The sequence below is a fragment of the Zootoca vivipara genome, chromosome 10 (genome assembly GCF_963506605.1).
Source record: "Zootoca vivipara chromosome 10, rZooViv1.1, whole genome shotgun sequence".
Taxonomy (NCBI): Eukaryota; Metazoa; Chordata; class Lepidosauria; order Squamata; family Lacertidae; genus Zootoca; species Zootoca vivipara.
This window is the reverse complement of record NC_083285.1, coordinates 6,803,767-6,826,913: the sequence shown is the minus strand read 5'-3', so window position 1 is coordinate 6,826,913 and position 23,147 is coordinate 6,803,767. Positions and strand designations below refer to the sequence as shown.

The following is a 23,147-nucleotide window of genomic DNA, read 5'->3' as shown; positions in this document are numbered from 1 at the left end:
GACTGCTGTCACCATCTGCAGTGCTTTAGCCTCTGTTAAATTCAACTATTTTAGCTATTGCTAAATTGTTGATTACCAGAACTCCCAGTAAGACAATAATGGCTGCAATCTCACAAGCCATTTTATGCACATGCAAAATTTTGCATGCGGTCTTATTGAATCCATTTTGGTGCAACAGCCTCCTTGTCTATGCTAAATTGCAGGCTGCTCCCCTTCTCCCAGCAACCCAGCTTCACTGAAACACAATGGCTGGCTGGACAGGCAGATAGAGCACTCATGCTCTTCTAGATCAAATGCCATTGTTCTCTGGAATGTCATGTCTTATCTCCAGAGCAGGAAGAAATGTCTCCAAAATTAGACTACTTAGATGATAAGCAAATGGAAATTGGAACACTCAGATACAAGATAGTTTTACACTTGCGTGCATTACTGCAGCATCACATTGAGTCACATGCAATTAATTGCTGGCTTCATTTATTTTCAGGTTAATAAAATGCTGACTTTTCTAGAATTCTTTCCCCCTTCCTCTTCTCATTAGGCTATGCTGATTGAATAGGGGGGAAATGATTAAAATAGAGCAGAGGTGGTGGTGTGCAGTCCATGTTAAGAAACACTTTTATTTTGTCCTTCCTTTCTTGCCAGAAACAGAGGATTGAAAATTACACTTCTATAAGGATGATTATGTTCTGATGATGGAAAGTGGATAGCACATTATTTGCTGCTAGATTGTCTTAATCAGCTTATCATTAGAGAGCATGACCTCATGACTATGGAAAGCAGCTGGGGATATGGATATTTTTGCAGGTGTCACTCATGGTGTGCATGTGCATGTATGTTTTACTTGCAGTATTTATCTGTGCCTTTGATTTTGGCAACTGCAAGAGAGACTTGCTACAGGCCTACCTCAGAGTCTGAAAGGGAAAAGATGCCTTCTTTATCTGTAACCCTATTCTCCAAGTTCCGCCTATCTTTTCCTTGATGTGCCAATAAACCGAAGCTGAATTCTGAAAAGACAGAGGTCTTATTTGCTCTTGTGTCTAGGGAATGGAGAGAGGGCCTGTTTTGGATGGAGCCGCACTCCCTTGGAAGGAGCAGGTCTGTAGCCTGGGGGTACTTCTGAATCCAGCATCGTTATGAGAGTCTCAGATAGTCTCAGGGCCAACAGTGGCTATTTTCAATTACGACTGGTAATCGTAATCCAGGGGCTAACAGTGGCTATTTTCAATTACGATCCCTTTTGGACAGAGACGACTTGGCCACTGTACTTCATGCTATGGCAACTTCCAGAATGGATTATTGCAATGCACTCTACGTGGTCCAAATTACTGCAGTCAGATTACCATCTGGAGTTCCCTTTAGAACTCCTGTTACTCGTTTTAAAACAGCTGTACTGGTTGCCAGCTCACTCTGAGCCCAATTCATGGTACTTTGAGTCTCCAATATCTGAAAGACCACAGACCTTCTTGGGTGTTAAGCTTGGTGGTGGGGCACCCTTAGTAGTTCCACCACCCTTAGGTGGTGTTTTTTTAGGGGGGGGAGGTTACCTGGGAGAAGGCATTCTCTAAGGCAGCTGCCCCGCGCAAGGGGTGTGTGTCTGGCACCTTCTTTATATAGTTTCTGTTCCATGCTTTCCCCTGTACTTCAGCACCTGATATATTTAGTTTTAGTACCCACCCTGTTCTTGTGACTGTAATTTCTTTTCAATTTTCAATTGTTCTAAATTCTTTTCAATTGTTCCAAATATTTTATTTCTAAATTGAAGTAACCCATCCTGCAACCATATGGTGAAGGGTGGGAAAGAAACCATTATTGTACACAGTGTGGCATCTATTCAAACATGCAGCTTCCCTAATGGCAACCAGAAGTGGTACAGTCTGGGAAAAGTTATAGCACCTGATTCTGAAGAAGGCATTGACAGGCCCCCAAATAGATTCAAATAAATCCCGTCAATGGCTGTCCAATCTCCAATTGCTCTGGCCACACTAATTCAGAAGGCAGATCCAGTCACACTTAGCTATTATGCTGACCCACAAGGCTTCTCGTAATTCCACAGGCCCTGAAAACATATATATTGTGTGTGGACTTGTACATTTAGCTAACAGTAATATAATATAACTGCATTTCAGAGAAAGGCACTGTGAAAAGTTGAAACTGCATATTGCTTCTCTTTTACCGTTAATCGTCCGGAGACAAAAGGTGGATGGAGCAAAATGGAGCTGCGCACTGACCTGTCACCTTGAACAATCTGGTCTCAAATTATAGCTTAGGACACAGTGAAAATGAGGTTGGCAGTTTCATTCCATTCCCTATTTGCAGATTTCACAGGATCGTGATAAGGTTTAATGGGAAGGAGGCTCTCCTCTCAAGAGCAAACCAGGCTTGGAAATGGAAGAATAGGGTAGGAAATTGACAATGGAGTCCTGGAGACGAGTATAACAAAAGTGCTACCTCGTTCCTCCGTACCAAGCTTCGGAACTTCGGGGCATTTCAATTAACATTTTGTTCACTTACACCGGTTTGTACAATACCTAAAGGTAGAAGCAGTAGGCCTGTGCTGATTGCCATAGCTTATTATGGGTGGCAAAGGCCCAGGTACTATTATTCCCATAAATCAGTGGCATTCAAATTGTGATTTGAGGAAACATAACTCAGTGGAAGAGCCGCAGCTTTGCATAGAGAAATTCAGTTGCTGGCATTTGCATCGAACAGGATCAGGTAGCAAGGGGAGAGAAACAGGGCCAGCTCTGGGTTTGAGAGAGAGCCCTGGGCAGAATACTGGGTCCTTACGAGCGAAGTATTCAGCCCTCTGCCAGTGGCGAGCAACAACAGCTTCCATCAGCATTCTGTGCTCTCAGCAGCGCTGGATTTAACTGCCATTTTAATTTCCCATAATGCAACCAGTTAAGTGTCACTCCAGGACATTGTAGAAATGAAAATGGCAGCCAGACCAAGCCACCTGGAGCTGTTTGGTGCACCAAGGGGGCCCCAGAGCAGGCATCAGTTCACACCCTCCAACATCCCTCAGGTGAAACTGACCCTCCTTGATCTCCCCACATTTTTGGTCCCTGCTCCAGAGCATTTCCTCTCAGAAGAAGGCCGAGTGCCACCACCACTCCACCAATGGGACACAGCACACACACATCCTCCACCGTCCTGAGAAAACCCCCTAATCCCGATTTTATTCTATTCTTTGGTAGATTTACTAAGAGAAAAACACGCAGCAATAAATAAGTTTTAGAGAGCTTGGCAGCGGTGATGCTGGCGGGGGAAACAGGGACATTGTGGGATCAAATCTGAAGCTGGGACGGCTTTCGTAATTCCAGGACACTTGGAGGGTATCTCAGTGGTGGGTCCCAACCCTTGATGTGAAAGAGCCCTGCCTGAAACCCTGGAGAACTCCTGCCTGTCAGAGAATACTGGGCTAGAAGGACATACTGTCTAACCTCGGCTATGGCAGATTTCTATGTTCTTAAGCTGGAGGTTCCTTGATAACAAGATCAATAATGAAGAGGGCTGCAGAAGCAGAACCTCTCCACAATGCAGAGGATGCTGGGGATATTTTAGGTCATCCAAGTGCTGGCCAGGCCCATTGGGCCTCCTAGAGTGCACTTTGTAACCATCACACTGCAGGAAATAAGTGATAGGGGGAAATATTGATTTTCTTCCTGAGGAGCCTTCAGAGATTTTTTTTTAAAAAAATATTATTATTAAAGATTTTCTTGGTTTACAAAAGTACATGCCTTATCTCTTTTTCCAGGTTGTACAGTCTTTCTTACATATCCCCGACCACTGGTCCTGTAAGCTAGGGATCATGGGAGATGTAGGCCAAAACATCTGGAGGGCCGCAGTTTGGGGATGCCTGTTCTATGGCTTACATCCACCTCAGGGCCAGTTCCATGACTTTTGTCATACCCCATTACTTCTTGTTTTTCAGGATAGAGAAAGTGATGGTACTGAATCAGGAGTTTGGAGAGAGGGCCCTGCATTTCTTTGCCCAGGCCACACCAAGAAACCACAATTCTCCCTCTCTCGATGATCCCTTTCCTGGGTTGACTCTTTCCTGGCCAGCTAGGCACTAACTCCACTCCAGGTGGAAATGGGATTGATTGATGTAGCGACATCCCAGAATATTGATGGAAGCCATTTCCTTTACCAGGATTGGACATCCATCCCAAGATGCTGTAAATTCCGTAACAGTAATCACAACATAGAAACCAGTTTGCTAAATAAAATAAAAACAATATATATATGTAAATAGACACAAACAAGACTATAGCCACAAATACTATGCCAACACTTTTGCAAAAGACCTTTTTTTTTTTTTAAAAAAAAAAGAGAGGGCCTTGTTTGTTTTTTAATATAAAAAGGTAGGGATATAAACATTTGTGTTGCTGAACAAGATACTGAACATGCCGGCCAATTCACAGGATGATAGCAGAAAGCCATGCAGCACACTTTGGGCCAGAAGCACACGAAACACTACACAGCGTGTCCCAGTGAGCACCATGCTTACACTTACATTTGTCAGTTTCACACTAGCTTTGCTTGTTTTAAGCATTTCCATCATCTGCACAGGAGGGAAAAACAGAAGGCAAAGTTTAAAAAGGCTGCACACACACAGAAGCTATCAACAATTCTTGTTATTGTCAATCTAATCTTATCTAAATATAGATGCATATCAAGTCAATTCCCAGCATTCTATCACACTTTAGCTTCACACCAAGCGCTGAAACAGATTGTTTTTGTTAAAATCTGTATACCGCCCTTCATCCGTAGGTCTCAGGGCGGATCACAACGTAAAATTGCTATGCAAAATACGTAATAAAAATAAGAACAAAACTAAACCAATAACACCACATTGGAAAGGGCATTGGATATCAATGAGCCAAAGGCCTGTTTGAAGAGGAACGTTTTCGCCTGGCGCCTAAAGATTTATAATGAAGGTGCCAGGCAAACTTTCCCGGGGAGAGCATTCCATAAATGGGGAGCCACTGCAGAAAAGGCCTTTTCTCATGTTACCACCCTCCAGACCTCTTGTGGAGGAGGCACATGAAGAAGGGCCTCAGAGGTTGATCTCAGGGTCCCAGTAGGTTCCTAAGGAGAGAGGCAGTCTTTGAGGTGTTGCGGTCCTGAGATGTGATGCCGGCTATGACTAAGCCTGTCATGCGACCTGTCACATTGAAATGTACTCACCACACTCACCTGCAAATCAGCCAGCATATGTGTTAAGTACCTTTAAATTTGATAGGTCACCCACGGACGTCTTATGTTAGGAGACCTTTACCTGTGGCTCACAACCTTTACCTGTGGCTCACTCACTCCTGTGTGAGTGCCTGGAGGCGGTTGGAGGATGGATGGCGGCTAACAGATTGAGGTTGAATCCAGACAAGACAGAAGGCGGGCAGGTGTGGGGGACAGGAGGCGGGCAGGTGTGGAGGACTCCCTGGTCCTGAATGGGGTAACTGTGCCCCTGAAGGACAAGGTGTGCAGCCTGGGAGTCATTCTGGACTCACAGTTGTCCATGGAGGCGCAGGTCAATTCTGTGTCCAGGGCAGCTGTCTATCAGCTCCATCTGGTACTCAGGCTGAGACCCTACCTGCCCGTGGACTGTCTCGCCAGAGTGGTGCATGCTTTGGTTATCTCCTGCTTGGACTACTGCAATGCGCTCTACGTGGGGCTACCTTTGAAGGTGACCCGGAAACTATAACTAATCCAGAATGCGGCAGCTAGATTGGTGACTGGGAGCGGCTGCCGAGATCACATAACATCAGTCTTGAAAGATCTACATTGGCTCCCAGTACGTTTCCGAGCACAGTTCAAAGTGTTGGTGCTGACCTTTAAAGCCCTAAACGGCCTCAGTCCAGTATACCTGAAGGAGCATCTCCACCCCCATCGTTCTGCCCAGACACTGAGGTCCAGTACTGAGGGCCTTCTGGTGGTTCCCTCATTGCGAGAAGCTAAGTTGCAGGGAACCAGGCACAGGGCCTTCTCGGTAGTGGCGCCCGCCCTGTGGAATGCCCTCCCATCAGATGTCAAAGAGAAAAACAGCTACCAGATTTTTAGAAGACATCTGAAGGCAGCCCTGTTTAGGGAGGTTTTTAATGTTTAATAGATTGTTTTATTTCATTTTTCTGTTGGAAGCCGCCCAGAGTGGCTGGGGAAACCCAGCCAGATGGGCGGGGTATAAATTAATAATAATAATAATAATAATAATAATAATAATAATATTATTATTATTATTAATAATAATAATTATAACATGTATGTTTTGGCTGCGAGAAACAAAGACCAGAATGGAGATACATAGATGGAGGCTAGGCTATGTAGTTAGTTCTCGACTCCTTTACCATGAACTGCCATTAAATGTGAGTGGGCAAAGTAATCAGATGGTAATCTGGGACTTAACTGTGATGGTGCTGAAATGGACCCAGAATGCTGAGTCAATAGGGGCAGCTTGTAACCCCACCTTGGTGGTATCTGAGTGCATCCCCGTACTTTTTTTTTTTTTACATACAAATTGCAATTTTCTCTTAGGGGGTGGGTGTTAGGATTCATTCCCTGTGTTGCAGTCATGGTATTGTTTATATCACAGGACAGTGTATGTTTTCATTCCACATTGTGGGAAATGACGGAGACAGGATGTTTGGATTACTGTGTTTCCATGATGTAGGACATTTGTCCTTTTTTTGCTGTCTGATGCTGAAGAGGAAGGAGCTGAGATACAATGCTCTGAGTGTATATATGTAAATAAACGTAGTTTAGCCAAAAAGCTGCGCTACCGAGTCTGTACGCTGACTGCCTATACTCTGCTGATCTTGAAGTGTACTGATGCATCACTGTGATGTTCGGGCTGGAGAAGGATTTTAAATCTCCTGAACGAACAAGCAGGAGGGAGAGAACATGCCAGTCGGGCATGTGTCTCTGCCGGACTCCTACTCGTGTGTAGGACCTCCTGACAGTGGGAGCTAGTAAAGCACTGCCCTTGGGGACAATATTGTAGTGGAGAGGAATTAAAACGGAAAGGAGGGGTGCACCAGTTCGTCATGGCTAACCTTTTCATCATGTGATGGTGTAGTGCTGACCACACAGAAGGGGTGCAAACTATTCCCTAGGGATATCCCCCCAAAAGGACTTTAGCTTTTGGAAACTAAAACATGTGGATGAAATGATGGGCAGGGTAGATGTGGGCAGGTGAGGACAAACAAGCCGAATGCTGCAATAAAAAGACAACGGTTGCATAACATTCCACATATAGCAAAATCTTGGTTTCCAAGTAGACTTCCCCTCCAGTAATTTACTGGTAAATGCTAAGTCAGCAAGACTAGTTTTAAAGAAATATTTGAAGAGATATTAAAATGGGGGGGGGGGCTTCTCCACAAGTCAGAGCTAATTATTTTGATCAAAGATTAAACCACATCTGAGATAAGCCGATGTTCTCAAACATACACTAATTTATATACAATTCTCCACGAGGAACTGGAATAACTAAAGGGATGGTTTTCAGTCTCAAAGGCTTATTTATGCCATGGGCTATCGTTGCAAAATTACTGTGACTGCTTTAAGCACCTCACCCTACAAAATTGTTATTCACATATCCATGTAATGACTACTCAAGTCGAGTTCATCAGCAGCATTCACAAGCCAGCACACTTAATTATGGCTGCTGTCTCAATGAACTGAACCTTATGGCCATTTCCCACTTTTTACAGTGCACACTATTTGCAAAAAGCAATCATTTTGGCTCCCCAGAAAACAGCATGACTAAGGACCAATTCATCCAATGCATCACATATGTGCTTTTAAATATATATTTGTATTCCTTCATTCATTCAAAGACCAGCAATTTAACACCCACAGTAGAGGGTGCAGCTGATTTGTAGGAGAAAATGGGGAAAAACCTCACTTCCTTCTTTTTAATCTCACATTAAGTGTCTGGCGGACTAAAGCCCCTTCCATCAGCAGAGAGACACAAATCAATTACAGGCCTCTCAAATTTACTAAGGAATACACGCCTTCCCTTCCCAGACTGGAATCTACAACATCAGCTGCAACCTCAGATTAACTGTCTCCAAGTACACTCTCCTATGTGCGAACAGCGATGAACACAAGGTCTAGTCAGTAACCACATGTGATTGCAACAACTGGGGGGAAATGATGTGAATTGTGTCTGTGACTGGTAACACATTGTCTCTTCACACGATTTTGTAGCTGAGGTCAGCTAGGAGCGCTTGCATGATTCAGCCCTTGGCTTTATTGCTTATACTGCCCACCAATGGCGTGTGGTGAAACTCTTCGTAGGGGAATAGTTAGGGTCAGAGGCGCCAGGTTGCGAGGGTGATTTGGGGAGAGGACATTGTGTGTGAGAGCATCATGCCTCCTCCCCTAAGACGGGTGGAAGATTCCTGTCATAGCTGCCAAGTTATCCCTTTTTTTAAGGGAAATTCCCTTAAGCTGAATAGGCTTCCTCGTGAGAAAAGGGAAAATTTGGCAGCTATGATTCCTGGGCTTTGGGAAGGAGGTGCCAGGGCTCTGACAGGATGCTGGGACCCTTTTGCCTCCTTCCCAAAGCTGGGCAGGCTTTGGGAAGGTGGCAGGAGGGCTCTTGGACCCATCAGAGCATCACACCTCTCTCCCTAAGTTGGGCAAAAGCCTCCTGGGCTTTGGAAAGTGACAGCATCCCGACAGATTGTCCTGAGTGAATCTCCACCCCCCCCCCCCAAATCTCTCCCACTTCCTCATTCATCATACTCATCATCTCCTCTATGGGTGCTGCTCAGTCTTTGAGCTCTTTGCTCTCCTACTTTGTATGCAGCATATAAGATGATATTAAGTTACCTATGTCTATAGAATTTTCAGCCATAGAAAATGAGTGTGCATACATGTAAACTTTGTGAGACAGAAAACTCCACTTAGAAATTAGAGGCAAGTTTTTTTAGACCAGAATTTATTTCAAACTAAGAAAATACACTGTGACACTTTCTCCTATCCCGGAATATGTAAGAAAGCTGTTGTTAGTGTAATGGAGCTGCCCCTTGTAGTTCCTGTATTCCCTGTGCCACAATGATAAGCTTCCACAAGGATTTAAAATAAATAAATGTCTTAATCACATGCTACTAAAAGAATATCCATGTTTTATTCTTTGTTGCTGGGGAACGTTCAAAGATTTCCAGGACTTTTAAAATGCAGCCAGTTTACAACAAGTGAGCCCCCTAAACAAATTATTAGCACACTTGTAGATTAAACCAATTGATACATTAATTCTCTGAAACATTCATAGCAGGTGATGAAAAGCATAAACTTTATTTTTAGTGCATAACTCAATTTCCATAATTCCTGGAATCTCTGATTGAATATCTAGTGCTCCCCAAAGGCCTCCTTAAAATACTTATTGGCCTGGTCCCAGTGCATATATTAATCAAGCTATAAAACAGGGAGTTATCATTTTTAAAGAGACCTTGGAGAGTCATTGAAGAAAAGGCAACTGACACTTCCATAAAGACCCTGCAATAAGAGATGAAAAATCAAGGGAAGTCAATAACTAAAATGAGATTGCTTAAAGTTTATTGCTAGATTATCATTCCTATCTGTTAATATATGCTTGTGTCTCCTAGTCTGCATATTATATCAATGAACGAAGTCCAGAAATAGATTGTGCCGACAGCCTTGAGTCACAGAGAAATACTGTTGATAACTCTGCAGTCAAAGAGAGTTGATAGTGTGGGGTGGAGTTGGGTGGGTGGGTGGGTGGCATTGTGATCTTCTAACATTAGTACAGCAGAAGCTAAACATTTTATTTTTGAACTATGCCAGCAATGAAAATTTCTCGATTAGCATTTTGCCCAGTTGTCACAATGTTCTTCCTGACCAATCTGCAACTAGCTTTAATCTCCCTTCTGTCTTGCAACAGTTGCCATTTTATACTCAATATTTGTCTTTTGTAATGCTTTACTTTATTATTTCAGTGCTGATAAAATTGTAGATGTTAGGGGTTAGGCTGAGTTTGAGAGGGCAAAAAAATAATAATCTACATATTGTGAATGGGGCAGCCTTTATAGACAATTAAAACTTGAAAACTAAGGAAGGATGAATCTAATTTCAGTTCGCCCATATCCCCACGAAAATTATAAGCATTTTCGAGAGTATTTCACCCAGTATATGGATTTTTGTTTGCAATTTTGCTCAATATACACTTTTTTGCAAGTATTTTACCCTAATATACACATATTGTGCATACTTTTCCCTACAATATGCTTTGTTCCATGCGTTTTTTGTTTGGAGAACTCTGATGCAAAATTCAGAGAAGTGTGACTTTCTAAAAGTAGCTGCACTTCATTCATGTACCGGCTTGGAAGCATGAATTGTGATTGAAAGGTCCATTTATAAAAAAGAAGAAGAAGAAGAAGAAGAGAAAAAAGCCCTATCTTACACTATAATAGAAAGGGTAATAAAAAAGGGAAATCACTATATTTGCATATATACACAGACAAAGATGCAACGAAAACAACTAAATAATACATACTTCTTGCAGAAACCTTTATTTTCAGCACCAAATACACTATCATTTTTCAATGAAATGAAAACATTCCCCCCACAATTGCTGGGGAGGGGTAGGTGTGAGAGCCTGCATGTGTGTGTGTGTGTGTGTGCGCGCGCTAATACATGTACTAAATAATAATATTACAGAATTGTAGAAATGGATGGCACCACAAGGGTCATCTAGTCGGAACCCCTGCAACCCAGGAATCTTTTGCGCAACATGGGACTTGAACCCACGACCCTGTGGTTAAGAGTCTCATGCTCTACTGACTGAGCTATCCAGGCTGTCTGGGCGTGTGCAGTGCAGTACTGGGTGGTGGTGCATGGCATCGCTGCCCATGTTGCTGCTGCTTACTGGGAGGTAGAGGGGTGAAGTGTCAGCATGGTGCAAATGCACCAGTGCAGCCGATCTGGTAAACATGTGCATGCTGCATATATTGGTGTTTGTGGTGTGTGCTGCATGTGTGCCGTATGCCCCCCCCCACGCACTGGCATGTGGCCCCCAGAAAGAACCTGTGGTCATGAAAGAACCTGGCCCTCGCTCTTGCTTTATGCTTCCTCTCTTTGCATACTTTTGTTCCTATCCGTTTTAAAAAAAGATGTTGCTTTGCCAATGCCTAGTAAAAAGGCTCAAATTTATATATTTCCGAACACAACTGTTAGCACTTACAGTATTTCTTTCACAATGCCACCTTTATCACATGCAAACCATAAAGCAAGGAAGCTGGCATTTGTTTATATCAACCTTTTCAGAAACGCTTCTATCCTATTTTTTTCTTTTGACTCCATTAAAAAAGAAAATTATATTTGCTTGCTTCAGTTTGAGGGCCAACCAAATGAGAAGGCATCAGATTCCTTGATGAGTTGGTGGAGAAAAACTTAATGCATGGGGGGGCAGGGTTTTGGCTTTCAGGATTCCTTTACATTAACATTATTTATATTCCTTCTCCAGGTCCCCCGTTATGGGTCTGCCATGACTCATCTTCCTTCAAGTCTCTCATCTACCTCCATCTCATTGGCGCTATGTTTTCTACAGATAGAGGCTTGGCTCAGACATAATGCTGCCCCTCCCAAGACACCGTGGTTGGCTGGAATTTCAATAAACCTGAGCTTGGGCACTCCATCCTCCCCTAGCGTGAGAGGATATGCCATGGTTTGTTAATGTCTAAACTGCCCTCGGGGCCAGCCCACCCTTGAGGCAAAGTGAGGTGAGTGCCTCAGGTGGCAGGTTCTGCATACCCTTCAACTGTCCTGCAACATCTAGGAATCCCAGAAGCCACCCCAGCTTCTGATTGGACCCCAGGAGGCCACATTTTAGCTCCCATGAGATCACAGCTCCAAAAGGCACCCGCTTTGGGGGGGCTGTGTTCTTGCACAGGAGTGTCCCCCCATGAAAGGTGCATGTCCCAATTTTCCTCTGAGGCATGTTGGAGGGTATGGTTCTGCAGGGGCAACAGCTCTAGATCTAGGTCTTTATTTTCCCCTTGTTCCCAGTGCAGATCTACGTTTGCCCCTTCTTCTCTAGTAGGGAAGAGCTGCTATTTTGTGGTTTGCCTCAGGGGCCAAGGTGTCTTCGGTCAGCCCAATGAGGTACTGTGGACTGCTGTGTTCTGAGGTCTCAGAAGGGCAGTTAAGAAGCCTCTGGACTGACTAGGCCTGGTTCTGACAACATGTTTGTATTATTTACAAACCTTATTATGTGGGGGCCACAGTAGATTTACCATGTGCTCTATTCTCTGGCAGGGATTACACTCATCACTTCTCAATCCTAGATATTGTTCTCTTAGGTTTAGGCATAACCTGAATGGGTATTTATAGTTTTAAGCCCCACCACGCCTAAAACATAATCTGTGACAAGGGCTATATGTATGTACATGCATGGACATTTCTGGTGCCCTTCAGCTGTTTTCGACATTTTGGGGCTGATGGGAGTTGTAGTCCAAAACAGCTGGAAGGCTGGGGAAGGCTGACATAGCATTTGCCTACCCACCTTTTGAGGGGGAACAATTAGAAAATCATATGTGCATTCAACCTTTGTTGTATATCTTACATTTTAGGTGTGCTGGGTGCAAATAAAGCCTTGGCCCAGTATACCTGAAGGAGTGTATCCATTCCCATCGCTCAGCCCGGAAACTGAGGTCCTCCTCCGAGGGTCTTCTACTGGTTCCCTCACTGCAAGAAACGAAGTTTCAGGGAGCCAGGTAGAGGGCCTTCTTGGTAGTGGTGCCCTCCTTGTGGAGGAACACCCTCCCTTCAGATGTCAAGGAGATAAGGAACTACACGAGTTTTAGAAGACATCTGAAGGCAGCCCTGTATTGGGAAGTTTTTAATGTCTGATGTTTTACTATGTTTTTATATATGCTGTAAGATGCCCAGAGTGGCTGGGGAAACCCAGTCAGAGGGTGGGGTATTATTATTATTATTATTATTATTATTATTATTATTATTATTTACTAAGAGTCGTCTACCAGCTGTACTTCTTGCACATGTGCAAAATGTTCAGATATGAATAATTATCCTGTATACTTTGAGACTGGGCTATTATACCAAAATAAAGTATGGCAAACAACCACTAACATTTAAAGATAATATTAAATGATGCTTCTGAATAGTAGATGCCCTTTCAAAGAAATATATTTTAAGGTACTTAAATGGTACTTTATTCAAGTATACAATATTTTACAACAAACACAAAACAGCAAATAGGAAGCTACTCAACCCTTCTACTCATTCCGTTCATTTGAGTCTACAGAAGTGTAAGCAGTGAATGATAATTCATTTTCATTTTTGATGTGCTAACTTCAATTTATAATGCTTATCTAATTCATCTAATTACAAGAAGCAGAGCATCCATCACTATCTTTTAAGATACTGCCTGGTTCAGTTGTGCTGTGCCTGATATTTAATAAAACTATTAAAAGCCAATTTGTTTCTTAATTAAAAAAACAATTTGTTGATTAAAAAGCACAAATTCTTTCTTAATTTTATCCACTTACTGTTCCTAATTGATTTGGATGCATTTAAGACGTGCTTTTAATCTTTCTTTTGATTTTTAAGAAGGCTGGTTGCTTCTGTCCATTGCATACCCTGACACAAAAAACCCCATTGGTTTTGGGGTCATTGTTTTGCAAGTCTTTGCATAGACTCCTCTATTCAATACCTTTAAGTAGAAACCAGAACCCTGCAAATGGAGCGGATGAAATGGAAAAGAGTGAATTTATTTATTTTATGATCTATTCCCTCTTCTCAGGGTTTCACCTGCAAAAGAAACGTACAAACATATCAGATTCTATGCGAACTCTCAGATAATTTCTCCCTTGAATGTCTGGATGGCTGTCTCCTGGTTACTCCTTGATCAAATCCAGGGTTTCAAGGTTAAGATTTTCTAAGGTTGCAAGCTTAACACCATGGAATATTTAGGTCACCTTTTTTTTGTTATCCAAATCAGTTGTTAAAGAAATCAATTTATACAGAGCAGGCTCTTCATAGCTGAGCAGCCACCTCTGCAAATTCCGAGGTTGATTTACTGTTTCCATTCCACGCACTCTTTTTAGTGGAGCATAAAATTGAGAGGCTTATGTCAAACTCATTGGCATGTGGACACATTCAAGACAAAATTAATTTTAAGGGCACTTACAGGATACCAAATCTAAGTGATGCTTTACAAATCTATGGCACAATTTACAGCACTTTAGGAAAAAAAGCTTGTGCAGGAGAGAAGATTGGATGCTTTCTAATCTATCAGAATCTTGTTAGCTATAATTCAGAACTAAAGCAAACAACAGTTTGGAGAAGGCAAGGAATGGCAGGAATCGTTTCTGGGTGGCAGAGGGAGATTCCTGGTGTTCTTTACCTTCTCTATACTGCAACACAAATGTGGGTCGATGCCAAAAGTGCTTGCTGTTCTGCAGAACTTTGTGAAAGGGGAGGGTTTTGCTGGTTATGACCAGCAAATAACAGCTGCTAGGAAAGCAAGTCGAGTTTTGTGTGGAGTCCTGCCAATAAACTATGCATATCAACATTTTAAATGTGGACAGTTGCTTACCTCCTTGACATGCCTCTGCTGATGACACCACAATAACACAGAGACAGAAGCAACACAACACAAGCAGCTGCCTCTCCTCTTCTCTCTTCTCCCCAGATATAACACACTCCTTAACTGTCCATTCAGCAATGGAATCAGAGAGTTGTTTGTTTTTTTAATCTGGGGGAACGTGTCCTCCAATTCCCAGGGAAAGCTACCTAATTTGGCTCCTATTGACTTTCTTTCTTTTTTTATCTTAGCACACTTCTTAAAATTAATCTGTAGCTCTGTAAAAATAAAAACTGCCTAGTTAATACTTAGTTAAGTTAATGTTGCATATCCTCACTGCTTGTTGCAGAAACCTGGCTACTATTGCCATCTTATCCCCATCCTAAGGAAGGCTCCCTTCCATTTGCCTGAATGCCACTCTGAAATATACTCGGAGTCGAGAGTGAATTTCATGCTCTTTATTCAGCTCGTAGTCATCAAAGAGAAGAAGAATGACCTTTTCCCCAAACCACCTGCTTATATACATTAGTTACACAATGGGCTTTGCGTGATTGGCTACTTCAGGGCTACACCTGTGGGCCAATCAGTTTGTGGATTGACTTCTGCCAGCAGCCTGATTGGCTGCTCCTGCAGGCCAATCAGGTTGCGGATTCACTTCTGCCAGCCGCCTGATTGGCTGCTCCTGCAGGCCAATCAGGTTGCGGATTCACTTCCACCTGGAGTTGGATTGGGTGGCTCCTGGGGACCAATCAGACTGCTGATTCTGGATCCTATTGATCTATGATTCAGCTCAGTACATAACACACTCCCTACTAGCAACCGATTAATAAACTTGGATTGAATTGTCTGATACCAGGGGCAGTACAAAACAAAAAACATGTGCTACTGATTCTATTTGTCTCTGTCCACAGGGGTGTAGTCTCCCTATGAGTGGCGTTTTCTGGAATCTCCCTTGCAGTATTGCCAAGAGTAGCTCATTCAGTCTTGCTCGCGTGTTCACTCTGCGTTGATTCGGGTTGGTCAAATGGGAGAGGTTAGTCGCCATTGGCTGCCGATTGGCTAAAGATGAAAGCATATGATTTGGGGAAAAAAGCTTCAGTAAAAGCGTAAGATTGAAACAGTGTGTGCAACAAAGGTGCTAAAGGTCCTGACAGTAAGAGCTGTTCGGCAGTGGAATTTGCTACCAGGGAGTGTGGTGGAGTCTCCTTCTTTGGAGGTCTTTAAGCAGAGGCTTGACAGGCATATGTCAAGATTGCTTTGATGGTGTTTCCTGCTCGGCAGGGGGTTGGACTGGATGGCCCTTGTGGTCTCTTCCAACTCTACGATTCTATGATTCTAAGAAATCATTGAAAAGCTTCGAGCACTGTAAATTCAAGATGCCTAGTGACCAGATAGCTTCACTTAGAGACGGTGTCTCTGTAAAACTTCTACTGCTGCGCACAGTGCAAGGAGAATGCTCCCTTCTGGTTGCTTGCCTTTGATTGCTTGCACATTTCACATCTCCCAATAATGAAAGGAAATAAAATCAAACTAATAATTCCAGGGACCTCTTTGGCTATTCTGACTTCCACAAATGTGTACATAAGATTCAACACAGATTCTATTAATGGCTAGAAATAAAGATGAAAGGATGTTGATACATTTACAGTTTAATTGAAAGGGCACTAGTGCAACTGGGATTTTAGAGTTCACAGAAACTGTACAGTGCACTTCAGTGCTACATGAGTTCTTGACTTTGAGAGAAAATATATTCTCTTTCAAGATTTACTTTCAAGCTCCCCAATTATAATGGGTGCCCTAGAAAAATTTGCAGCATATTGTCAGCATCTATCATCTACAAAAGGTAGCAATAAGTAATATATCTAGAGAACTGCCCAAGATAATCAACATTCTGCACAGTAGGAAGCCAATATAAGACCCAAGCGTAGGTAGATTCCAGTAATGTCAAGTCTCAGATTAATTAGCTTGCTGTGAATAGGAATACTGAATAAAAATCTTACGTTAGGGAGACTAGAAGGGGTTCGTTTCAAAATGGCTGCCTGGAGGCAGAGATGTGTAGGAACAAACAAGTGTGCTCCTTAAACTAGCTAATTACTGGGGGGAGGCAGATCTGGCATAGTTTGTCAACAATGAATTTCTGCAATGTGCCTTATGTGTATTCCAAGGGGAAGCAGAAGCCACAAAGGAAGGCTGAGAGTGGACAGAATCCAGAATTATTGTTTGGGATCTCTCTCAAATACTTGGTGATGCAGAGGAGGGTTTGGAAGGGGGACGGGCCAAAGGTCATTGGTAGAGAATCTGCTCTGCATTCAGAAGAGCCTTGGTTCAATCCCTGGCATTGCCAGGTAGGGCTGGGAAACCCAGAAGAGCCACTGCCAGTCATGGAGACCATGCTGAACTATATGGACCAATGGTCTGACTCCGTATAAGGCAGCTTTCTATGTTTTCCTGAAGCAAAGAAGGTATCTAGAATGTCAGTGGGATTTGCCTTTCCCAAACAGGGCTGATGAGTGCAAAGGCATGTGGGAAGCAAGAGGAGTTCGGTGTGCATCTTTGGGTGATGTTTCAACCACAATGGGTGTTAAGGTGATGACCAGTGGGTTGCACAGTGGCTCATTCATGGTGCCTATCCAGAGGTCTTCACTGCCAAACTTTCCAGTGAATAAACAAAAAATTCATAGGATGGTAGATATATGCAAAACTCATGTTACCATAGTCCATACACTCCTACGGTAACCAAAAAATATGAAAAGTTTTGTCCCTGGCACTGAATAAGCAATTTATGATACAATTCTCTGGTTATATCCACAGAATCACTGAGTTGGAGAAGGGCCTTGTGAGCTATTGATCTAATCTAATCACCTGCTTGATGGAGGAAATCCAGGGCTTGGGCATCTCCAACAGATAGGCTTTGCTGCTGCTGCGATAATGCCTTAATAAAAAGTTTCAAAGAAAATGCTGTGCTTGACAGTCTGGTGTGACCCGGCAGAAAACGTTCAACTGAATCTGACAAGCAGGATATCAGTCTTCTATGGTGAGATCTTGCAAGGAAAGAGTGGCTTGAATTCTTTCTGTTTCTGTGCATTCCTGGTTAGCACAGACTGGCATGTCTCTACTGATTTTTCATGGCTGTCAGGGGCTATCCCTTAGAGAGGTAATCTTTGCCCTGTCTACCCAGACACCACAGCTATTTCTGAAAAGAAACATAGCACCGAAACAGAAATCATCATTATTTCCTAGCCCTGGGAAGAGGTAAGGAGGGTAGAAATAATGAATCCTAGCTGATACCCCAGGTCACTTTGCAAACTAAATTGATTTGTCCAAAGTAGAACAAAAAAGCACCCCGTTTTCTCCTCCATCCCAAGAGCTTGGCAGAATATACTGTATAAGAAAACAAAAAGCAATCCAAATAAATTTGAGGAATGTCTCATGCAGGGCCCTCTGAACTTATAGATCAGCCTCCATTTTACACCTGCTGTGAATAACCATGGGATGCTCTCTGCTTATTCCAAGTGGGAAACAAGAAGCAGATCAGAAGATAGTTCTCAAAAGAGAAGTTGTGCATGTACAATGCCAACCACTACTTACCGTTTGAAGAAAGCAGTTCCCGTCTCCATCACTCACTCAAGAAAAAAGGCAGGTATTTGTTGGATTAATACTCTTAAATCACAAGTGCAGGTATGGCTAGAGACAACTGAGAGTGCACACACATTCCCCAAAACTGAGGGTGATGTGACAGAGTGTGTAATTGCAAGGGCGTAGCCAGGATCAAAACTAGGGGGGGGGCAAGCCATGATCATTCAGGGGCGGGGCCACAAAGTGGGAACGTGGGCGGGGCTACAGGGCCAGCTGGCCTGACGACATCGTGGTGGCGGCAGCGGCGGCAGCGGCCACCTTGTGCTTCTGGGGCTGGCAACGGCGGCGGCTACCCTGCTTGGCTGGAGAGGACGGGAGGGTCGGGCAGGCAAGAGGGGGTGACAGGGTGGGCGAGGGCAAGGCAAGGCACGGCCGCAGTCACGACGGCTCCGAGGCGTTGCTGCATATCAGCATAATATTTCAACCATGTTGTGGGTTCAAGCCCCACCTTAGGAAAAAATTCCTGCATTGCAGGGGGTTGGACTAGATGACCCTTGTGGTCCCTTCCGACTACAATTCTATGATTCTATTGATATATTGCCATAGCATATGCATCATTCTGCTTTCTTGAATTGTCCTACTCCTAGGCATAGCAGCCAACTCCTAGAGGCCTAGGTGCCTCCCCCCCCAAAATACTAGTAAATACCGTATGTGAAAGAGTCATCCCCCCCATGTTGATGGGCTTTCTATGTGGGGCTTATCTGCCCCCCCATATTTTATTAAGAATGGAAGAGGGAGGGAAGGAAGGAAGAAATAGAGAGAGGGATAACTCATATTTGTGGGTGCCTCTGGGTGATGCTGTGAAGCTGGAACTCTGCAGCAAGAGGATGGGAGGGTCGGGCAGGCGAGAGGGGGTGGCAGGGCGGGTGAGGGCGAGGGAAGGCACGGCCGCAGTCACGACAGCTCCGAGGCGTTGCTGCATATCAGCATAATATTTCAACCATGTTGTGGGTTCAAGCCCCACCTTGGGGGGGAAATCCTGCATTGCAGGGGGTTGGACTAGATGACCCTTGTGGTCCCTTCCGACTACAATTCTATGATTCCATTGATATATTACCATAGCATATGCATCATTCTGCTTTCTTGAATTGTCCTACTCCTAGGCATAGCAGCCAAATCCTAGAGGCCTAGGTGCCTCTCCCCCCCCCAATTACTGGTAAATACCGTATTTGAAAGAGTCACCCCCCCATTTTGATGGGCTTTCAATGTGGGGCTTATCTGCCCCCCCCCAGTATTTTATTAAGGATGGAAGAGGGAGGGAAGGAAGGAATAATAGAGAGAGGGATACCTCATATTTGTGGGTGCCTCTGGGTGATGCTGTGAAGCTGGAACTCTGCAGCAAGAGGATGGGAGGGTCGGGCAGGGGAGAGGGGGTGGCAGGGCAGGCGAGGGCAAGGCAAGACAGGGCCGCAGTCTCGATGGCTCCGAGGCGTTGCTGCATATCAGCATAATATTTCAACCATGTTGTGGGTTCAAGCCCCACATTGGGGAAAAATTCCTGCATTGCAGGGGGTTGGACTAGATGACCCTTGTGGTCCCTTCCGACTACAATTCCATGATTCTATTGATATATTACCATAGCATATGCATGATTCTGCTTTCTTGAATTGTCCTAGGCATAGCAGCCAACTCCTAGAGGCCTAGGTGCCTCCCCCCCCCAAAGAAATTACTGGTAAATACTGTATTTTTAAGAGTCCTCCCCCCCCCATGTTGATGGGCTTTCTATGTGGGGCTTATCTGCCCCCCCCCCCAGTATTTTATTCAGGATGGAAGAGGGAGGAAAGGAAGGAAGAAATAGAGAGAGGGATAACTCACATTTGTGGGTGCCTCTGGGTGACGCTGTGATGCTAGAACTCTGCAGCAAGAGGAAGATACCGGTACACCTGTACAGGAGCCTTGTAAGCAGCTTTCTCTCTGCTTGATTTACAGCAGGCACGTCCAACAGGTAGATTGTGATCTACCAGTAGATCACTGGATGTCTGTGGTAGATCACTGCTAGATCACTGGCACCCCTAAAAAAAGCTCACCCAAATTTTTCCTCCTCCCTAAAAAAAGCTGAACTATGACCTGAAGCCCTAACCAAAAATGGGCCTCCCTCCCTCCTAAAAGAAGCTCAACAAGTTTGACCTAAACCCCCCAAAACAGGGCTTCCCCCCCTTAAAAAAACTCAACAGCTTTGACCTGAACCCCCCAAAAGGGGGTAGATCACTCCCAGTTTTTAACTCTGTGAGTAGATCAGAGTCTCTTGGGAGGTGGCCACCCCTGATTTACAGTATACAGATGCAGGAGGAGGGGCAGACTGGAACACCAATGCTTTTTATAAACATCACTGTGTCTATCAAAGCTACAGCCCCCCCCCTTCTTATTCACTTCCTTTTAGCCTTGCAGGGCCACCTTAGTCAAATTGAATCCTCTGCACCCTCATTAAATCGCCAATAGAACTGTTAATGCGATCCCTGAATGCCCATTAACAACTCCCACTGAATAACAATAGGGTGAATAGGGTGAACCTTGCCTGAAGGGATATTCTGCTCCATTGTCTTAACTGCTTAAGTACTGGTAGCCACTTTGCTTTATTTATTTGATGTGTTTTTGTTACAGTTGTGTTCCCGCCCCCAGCAAGTGGAGAGCTGCTCTTGCTAAAGCAAAGCCCTTTCCACTTCAGTTTTTGGAGGGGCAAAGTATTGGTTATGGTCTGTAAAATACAATAATTTTTTGCTTCTGGGGGGGGCAGCTGCCCCCTCCTGCCCCCCCTGTCTACACCCATGTGTAATTGGGAAGCTTATTTCAGCCTGGGGTGGAGGAACCAATGTAGAGTTTAACTTTGCCCAGTAAGCTAGTTTCAACCCTCCTGCACCCCTCTCTGTTCTCTTATCCAGGTAAGCAAGATGCATTATCAGAACTCAAGGCCAGGGAGTGGGGTGGTCTGGGAAGGGTTGTGAGAGCTAGGAAGAGAGGCATTTAGCTCCCAGGCCTAAGGTTCTCCCCCTCCCTTGGTGATAAATGAATAGAGACATCATTGTCTGTGATGTGCATGGCCATCCCACTACCATTTTTGTCCACAGTTATCTGAAGTGCTTGAAAACCCTGCATCTGTTGAGAGGGAGCTAGGCAAAGCTAATGGTATACCTGCTGATTTGTGTCTTTCTCATAGAACGAGCAGCCCATTTAATTGTCCAAAAGAGTTTTTGCAGGCACAGCAGTAATAAGCACGGCATCTTTCCCCTTAGGATCTGCCATAGCTGCCAAGTTTTCCCTTTTCTCGCGAGGAAGCCTATTCACCATGAGGGAAAATCCCTTTAAAAAAGGGATAACTTGGCAGCTATGGGATCTGCTTTCGATGCTCAGCAACCCTAAGTCTGCCACAGTTATAAATCTCTGCGGACATTAGTATAGTGATGACAGGTAAGCATACATGCCTGTGGAATTGTCTACAAATTGTATATTTTGGAAAGGCAAAGTTCTTAACGGTGCTTTCTCGGTTATGACAGAGTGCTGTTGCTGCTACCAAAGTATCCGTTGGGGAGATGTGGTCAGGGAGGGAGCTGATGACATACTCTGTGATGCCCTGCCTTTTTAGACAGCTCACCTGATTCCCCCCTCCCCCCATATTGATTGCCACAGGCCCATCAATTCTTCACTTCCTCTTTGGAGCCACAGCATATGCTCAATTATATTTTATTTTCACTAAAGCACAACTGCTTCAATAAAAATGAAATTAAAATGCATGAACAAGCAACTGCTGAAAAGGAAAATTAAGGAATTTCAGGGCGAACAGCTAGCGGAGAACAGGAAATATCTCGTCAAAGGACCACTTCATTAATGCCCATGGCTAGAAGGGAACAGGAAATGACAAAAGGCCAGTTTGGGTATAATGATGGCAGAGAGAAAGTGCTACTTCATTAAATGGAGAGACTTCTATCAAATGGAGTGACCTTTGCTGCACACCTCATCACTCTGAACTGAATGAGATTTATTTATGGGTAAATATACTTATTATCGTCTCATGGAGATAGCCTTTGATGGACTTTTTGTAGAGAATTCTGTATTTCGTATATATCCTGCCTTTCATTCAAGGAGCTCAAAAAAGAGTGCATTGTCCTTCGCACATTTTTTCTTCTTCACAAGAACCCTATGGGGCAGGTCAGCCTGAGAATAGGTGACTGGTCAGTTTCATGGCTGAGCAGGGTCTCCCAAGTTCTAGCCTGACACTCTAACCAGTGGAACCACATGCTTAATACCATTTCCCTAAAACTGCAGACAAAATGGTAACACTAGAAGTGGAGATAAGACCCCTCTCAGGGAAAAGAAAATTTAAGAAAAAGCCATCTTTCTTGGAAGGATTCAGTACAGAATATTTTCTCCTATTTGGTTAATATCCATCCTTTAAATATGTACCGCACAGCTTCACGTCTTGCTCATTTTAAACATGCTACCTGCAAATCTCCTTTCTGTGATTAATCCATTATACTCTGGGTGACACGATTTACACTTTAAAATTTTGATTTAATTTCAATTACAGCAACCTGTGGAAACACTTTCCAACGGAGGCTATGCAGAAAGTTAATTGGATGATCAATTTAGAATGCCTGTGCTGTTACAAAATATTCCAAAGTCACAGGTGTGATACAGAAGGGGATTGGGGGGGTGGGCCCAGTGGAAGAAGCTTCTTTAAATGAGGAATCCACAGGGAGGTGTCTTGTAGGGTAACTACTATGGAATGCACTGACACAGACAAGCAGCTTATGAAGGACATTAATCAAGGGGAAAGTGAACGGGAAATAAGATGCTTCAGGCCACAAAGGCTTTCCAAATGGCATCCTTAGCAATAAAGGAAGACAGAAGTCTGGAGGAGGGAAATAAAGCAGGGTTTTCACGAGGAAATAAATGGAATTGCCCCAGAACATCCCATCTGTCAATGAGGTGGCTTTCTGTTACTCAG

At 43.9% G+C, this 23,147-nt stretch overlaps 1 protein-coding gene across 1 annotated transcript in view; it reads right to left on the bottom strand.

The window, feature by feature from the left end:
* The window catches only part of LHFPL3 (LHFPL tetraspan subfamily member 3), a 234,180-nt gene that overhangs the window by 35,301 nt on the left and 175,732 nt on the right, over nucleotides 1-23,147 (bottom strand). Inside the window, exon 3 of the mRNA XM_060279524.1 lies at nucleotides 4,520-4,567. Coding sequence (XP_060135507.1) covers nucleotides 4,551-4,567 — 17 coding nt within the window. The 3' untranslated portion in view covers nucleotides 4,520-4,550. The remainder of the gene's footprint in view (nucleotides 1-4,519; nucleotides 4,568-23,147) is intronic.